Genomic DNA, 6,181 nt, shown 5'->3' with positions numbered 1-6,181 from the left:
GTAATTTGGTATGGCTTCGCGGGCCAAATGTAATTAGGCTGCGGGCCAAATTTGGCCTGCGGGCCAGAGTTTGACACCTATAATTTAGAAGATGGAGATGGTTAACTCATTGGACAGCAGTTTTTGCATTTAGTTTCCTTCCATTTTCGACTATTTGATAAACAAAAAATGTTTGTTTTGAACAGGTAAACGATACCGCAATGAACAAAATTAGGTTAGAAATGTGTTTATCTGGACAAACTTTGAAAGCCTAGATGGAAGCAACAGTGAGAATGTGACTTGTGTTTTTTCTCTTTGTGTTTTCTTGTGAGTTAACTTAAAGTCTCTCATATCATCTTCTTTGTGTTAATAGTTTACAGACTCAGACAAAATCAGACTGTCACAGCTGGATTAACGAGTTATTGGGTGAAAGCAGGTAATCAAGACTTTCAGCAGATTTGCAGTTTCTTTGACTCATTAATACATTTCATCCAGACTTTTAATGGCTTCTTCTTTAGATATGTCTTTCCATTGGTCTGGAATCTCTCCTCTGCCCATGAACTTTTTCCCATAGTGCTCTTCCAGTTGTTTTTGATACTGACATACAAACCACTTCCAATATGCCAGATTAGACCCATCAGGGGTGATGCTCCAGGTATCATACGGCGGACCAGCAGTTTTGTATTGTTTGTGGGGAATGGCTTCCTTTGAATCATATTCAGGGTAAAAAGTGCCATCACTTGCAACATTTGTTGTGCAGAAGGTGACGCTGAGCTCTACTGTGTCTTTATAGTGCCATCCTTTTATCCCATCAGGTCGATGAAAAGGAGTGCTGTGGTCATTAGGACTGTGATCTTCGATGGTGTTGGTACAAACAGCTGCACAGAATGGACACTTTACCCAGCAGCAGTTACACAGCTGATCTATGAGGATTTCTTCAGGCTTCTCCCTGGATTCCTTCATCTTATCCAAGGAGAGGCTATACATGTCCTTAATGATGGGTTCAAATCCTTTTTCTATCTCTTCCTTGAGGAAATCACATTTTTTTATGTCAGTGAAGTTTTCAGAAGGAATGTTGTCAAATGTCAGCTCATCCTTTAGGACATGACAAAATTCATTCAGCCACATTTCTGTGTCTCCTCTCTGATATTGGACTTTTTTTACTGCAGTAAATAAAGCTTGATTCACGGTTTTTTGGATGTCATCAACATTTTTCTTGAGTATATTCACAGCTTCATCTTTGTGACTCATGTAGATGTATTGCTGCACTTCTGCTTTAATGAAAGCTTCTGTTTGTTTCCTTGGATTTGTGATGTAGGTGATGAAATCATCAAAGTTTTCTTTCTCAGCGAGTGACCTCAACATATGTTGTTCCAAGTTCAGTCTGTTCCCATTGAATGCTGGGAAATTACACCTCATCCTTCCAGCGAGATCAATGGCAGTCTTGTTACAGACAGCCTCAACAGTGGACACTTTCAGTTTCTCACAGATCAGTTCTCCAAGCACAACAGCAGATGAGTTTTCTTTACAAAAGCTTCTAAAAGCTGTGTAATACTGTGTTTTCTTGCTTTCCAAATAAGTGATTGGATCATTGTTCATTTTAAATTTCTTGTGTGACTGTAGAAGCCAACTTTCTGCCTTGTAGAACACATAGAGCAAGAGATCAACTTTAAACTCCTTGTTTAAATTGTATTTCCTCTCTGACAAAAACTTCTGAACTTTTTCTGTCACATGATTGGCCACTTCACACAAATAAGTTGATGAGTAGCCTCTTGCAGCTACAGGTTTGTTTTTGATTGCATGAAGTGACTCTTCTTCAGCTTGGACAATGAGCGATCTGATCTGTTGTTGTTCTTCATAGGAAAAACCACCTCTTGAAGTATATTTTTTGCAAAAATCAACCAACAGACCTGTCGTCATATATTCTGAATATTTACCAACGTCTGATAATCTTTTGTATCTGCCATTACTTTTGCATTTATCTGTGAGAGTTTGCTCAAAACCAAGTTTTTCAATGATATTTGACTTATCTTTTTCCAAGTCGATGTCTTTAATCGGTTCTATATCTGATGTTAATTCAGCAACCCAGCCGCTCCAAACAGAGCTGAACTGCCTTTGAAGTTCCACTTCATCTTTGGCCTTATCCTTCAGTTTCTTAGCGAGCTCTTTGCTCTTTTGCAGCAGTTTGTTCTCGAACTCTGATTTCTTCTCATCCAGTTTTTTACAAGCTTTCTTCTGCTGGATAACTCCATCCAGTTTTATTTTCACCATTTTCACTTGATTAGTAAGAAATTCCTCAATGTCTATTTGAAATCGTCCTCTCCACTGAGCCAAGATCTCTCTGTCTTTGTCATCCTCAAAGTACTTTGTCATTTCTTTTCTGACTTCTTCATATGTTTTGTTTGTTTCTTTAAAAAGGTAAGATTGTTCAACCTCATCAAGTTTTCCATTTTCAATTCTGTTATGAAGTTGGTTTTCAATGGTCAACATGTTGCTCCTCAGGGTCCAGGTCCAGCTCCCATACTGGACTTCCAGTTTTCTGTACACTGAAATTTCAAGTGTGTTTTTAAAACTGAAAAGAAAACTTTCATTCAGCAGTGCAGTCCACAAGTCCTGAATTTTGCTTTTGAACTGTGAGAGAGTGATCCCAGCAGACTTTGAAGCTTTAGAGAGGATGGTGTTCTTCACTTCCTGGATGCTCTCACTGTAATCTGGATTTGGAGGAGCCATGGGTGGACTGCCCTCCCACAGCTGGGCACAGTATTTCACATCTTTCTGAACATCAAAATCAATGACATCACTGAAGCACTCTGCATTAAAAACTTCCTCTTTGGCTGCTAGTTTGGCCATCTGGTCCAGTTTTTCCTGCAGGCGTCTCTTTCCATCCATGTTTTTCTCTGCTGCTGCAACATCTGTGACATTCTGGTGAACAAACACACAACTGGGAGAAAGTTTAACTTCTTTCATCCTCATGAAAGCCTGAACAACAATCTGCAGGATGTCCTGCATATCAGAAGGATTCTCTCCAAAGATGTTGATCAGTGTCATGTTTCCCAGACCAACAACAAGTGTTGCCAGTTCATTGTCATGATGAAGAGTGCTGTTACCTTCTAACTCAAGAGCACGCAGTCCTTCAGTGTCCACCACTAGAACATAGTCAAACTTCAAGTCTTTCTTCATCTCCTCTGATACTTTGAGCAGCTGCATGAAGGCACCTTTGGTGCACCTGCCAGCACTCACTGCAAACTGCAGCCCAAACATGGTGTTCAGCATTGTTGATTTTCCACTGCTTTGTAGGCCCAAAACTGACAACACAAAAACTCTCTGGTCCCCCAGTTTCTTGATGACTTCTTCTAAAAGACTGGAGATCCATGTTAGAGGCACATGACCTGCATCACCATCCATCAGCTCCATCGGGTGTCCTGATATCATCAGCTGTGCAGCCAGCTCAGGGTATTTAGACCAGTCAGAGTGTCTGCTCTCTCTTTGTGTTGTTTTATGGGCTTCATAGATCTGTCCCATTTCTCTGAAGATGTGCTCCAAACCAAAAGTTGCAGACTGAAGTTTCTTTGATATGTCTTCAAGTTCAGTTTGTTTTTTTAATAACAGATCTGATTTGTCCTGTTTTTTCTTCAAAGCCAAAACCTCAGACCACTTTTCATCATAACTTTTGAGAATTGAAGAAACATCATCTGTGGAGAGGGCATCTATGAAGATCTGAGTCCATTTTAGGAAATACTCTCTGTCTTTTGATGAGAGACTTCCAATGAACAACTGCATCAGTTTACTGCAGGAAGCAGCACATTGTTTCTGACGTATTTCCATCAGTTTTTCTTCCTTGTCACTTTTCTCCTTTTCAATGTTTCCGCTGAGATGAAACAGTTGTCTGTGTGTTTTGCTCCACTGATGCCACAGTTGGCCTTGACAAGGGAGAAATTCATCTTTGATCTTTGAGACATCCATGTTTTTCTTTTTAAGCAGATTGATTATTTTCACAGCAGCAGATTTCCCTCTTTGACAGGCTGGGTCAGTTTCCTTCTCTTTGATTCCTGGGTCAGTTTCATCCACTCTGACTCCAGAGAGCTCAGCCATGGATTCAAGCTGGAAACGAAGCTGGAAGGATGGTTTCAAGCTGGAAAATTCTAGAGAAGACAAAACTTCTCTGATGATCTTTTTTAGCTGTTCAGATACACCTGAGTGGTTTTTGTCTTTGAGGCCCATTATGTAATTTCCATTTTTTGTCTTAACCGCATCACGACTGTCATCAATATTTAAACAAATGAGAGGCTTATGAGATTTAAAAAGAGATGATATAAGTGATCGACTTTCTTCATTGCTTTGCAAAGATGCCACAAGAAAAATATTGATGGAAGATTTTTCAATCAGTATGTCACGCTGTTTTTTAATCAACAGAGCATCACCATGGAGATTACAGAAGGCAATGCAGTCATTGAAGGCATCATTGGGTTTTCCAGCAGGGCAGTACCAGGCAATCTCTGCCACACCATCCATCAGATAGCGAGACTTGGTGCTTCCTGGGCAGTTTCTGTGGAAGAAGGTGTCGTGACGGTTGTTGATCAAAGTGTTCATCAGCTGAGATTTAGACACTGACAAAGAACCCAGGCGGAAAAATGACACCAAGGGTGTTTCAGCTTTGTAGACTGGAACACTCTTCATGGTGATGATCTTAGGGTCATCTTTGATTTGAGTTACCTTCCAGGTTTTTGTTATCTCTCTGTAGGTCCACAGAGGAAACTGAATCTCCTTTGTAACTGGGTCAGGAACAAGTAAAGGTAAGGCATACTGACACTGAGAGAGCTTCGTAATCATCATCTGTTTAAGGAAGCTGTCTGAGCAGTGAAATACTGCCATCTGAACGTCCATTGGATGCACATGAGCCTTCTCATTTTTATTTGTGCCTGCAGTGGTTTTAAACAATTCCTCTAGTTCATTGTCATCTATCTCACTGTTGTCAAACATTGTGGGCTTTAAATTGGTCACCTCAGGACTGTCTGATCTTACAGGAATATATCTGGCTTTGTAGTTCAACATTATCAGCCTATGGAGAAAAATGTAAGCTAGATCTTTCTCAGATGTTTCATGGTCCATCTGTTTCCCAGGTGGACGTATTTGAAGAAAATCTGCTTTTGGCAACTTCTGTTGAACTTTGTCTTGAAGGTGAAGTCTGTCAAGCAGTGTCTCAATTTCTGTTTGACTCGATTTCTATACATATCAAATAAAGAGGGAGTATATGTAATTAAATTACATTGCCATGTGGCAAAACAGACTAAATTGTAGTTTTGATCTTTTGAATAAACATTTATTCTCCTACCTTCTTTTTTCCACTGATGTAATCTGTGGTTTCTGCAGGACAGCATGAATGAGATTCAAATGCATTATACTCCATGCATGTTGGTGCAAATTATTTCAAAGTTATAAACTCAGCTGTTCATATTTTTAAGATTTTTGTTTTACTGTATAATGAAAAATGTTACCATTGTCATTAGTCTTGAATGATTCAAAAGATTTATCTCCGGGTTTACTCTCCTGCTCATCAATGTGTTCAGCCACAGGCTCACTCTGAAAAAGTAAATACATTAATATGTAAATACATACATATAAATAAATATACTGTAAATACATTTGCCTGAAATTTAGCTTATCAGGTTAATGCCACTGACATTTATAACAACAGGATGAAAAGATTTTTCTCTGTATTTTCATGAGAAGACAGTAAAATATTTTAGAATGGATCTGACTGACACTTACATTTCTAGTCTTATTGACTGCTCAAAGCAGCTTATCAACTGCATCAAGACCTGTTCTAATTTTCCAATAACCAGTAAATCTAATAAGTGTCTCTGCAAACCTAAAATACTTTTTGCTGTCAAGCAACAAAGGAAACCATTTTTTAAAAACTGTTATTATAATCAAGCGATCTGAGGGGTTACTAAACTTCTAAAATGGGGGGGAGGCTACCGTGGCTCAGGGGGTTGGGAAGCTCATCTGTAACCAGAAGGTTGCCGGTTTGATCCCCTTGCTCTCTCTGTCCTGGTCGTGTGTCCTTGGGCAAGACACTTTACCCTACCGCCTACTGGTGTTGGCCAGAGTGGCCGATGGCGCGATATGGCAGCCTTGCTTCTGTCAGTCTGCCCCAGGGCAGCTGTGGCTACAACTGTAGCTTGCCTCCACCAGTGTGTGA

The 6,181-nt window shown here is 39.8% G+C and overlaps 1 protein-coding gene across 1 annotated transcript in view; it reads right to left on the bottom strand.

Annotated features, from left to right (window-relative positions):
• Positions 1-37: 37 nt before the first annotated feature.
• The window catches only part of LOC102209859 (interferon-induced very large GTPase 1-like), an 18,629-nt gene continuing 12,485 nt past the window's right edge, over positions 38-6,181 (bottom strand). The window contains exons 4-7 of the mRNA XM_013912564.1: positions 5,475-5,559; positions 5,312-5,343; positions 3,999-5,202; positions 38-3,671 (exon numbers count right to left, since the gene is read on the bottom strand). Of these exons, the coding sequence (XP_013768018.1) occupies positions 457-3,671; positions 3,999-5,202; positions 5,312-5,343; positions 5,475-5,559 (4,536 nt within the window). The 3' untranslated portion in view covers positions 38-456. The remainder of the gene's footprint in view (positions 3,672-3,998; positions 5,203-5,311; positions 5,344-5,474; positions 5,560-6,181) is intronic.

The sequence above is a fragment of the Pundamilia nyererei genome, unplaced genomic scaffold (genome assembly GCF_000239375.1).
Source record: "Pundamilia nyererei isolate P.nyererei 1_Seehausen unplaced genomic scaffold, PunNye1.0 scaffold00093, whole genome shotgun sequence".
In the NCBI taxonomy this organism is placed as follows: domain Eukaryota; kingdom Metazoa; phylum Chordata; class Actinopteri; order Cichliformes; family Cichlidae; genus Pundamilia; species Pundamilia nyererei.
Note: the sequence above shows the minus strand (reverse complement) of the source record. Positions and strands in the feature narration are given on the sequence as shown.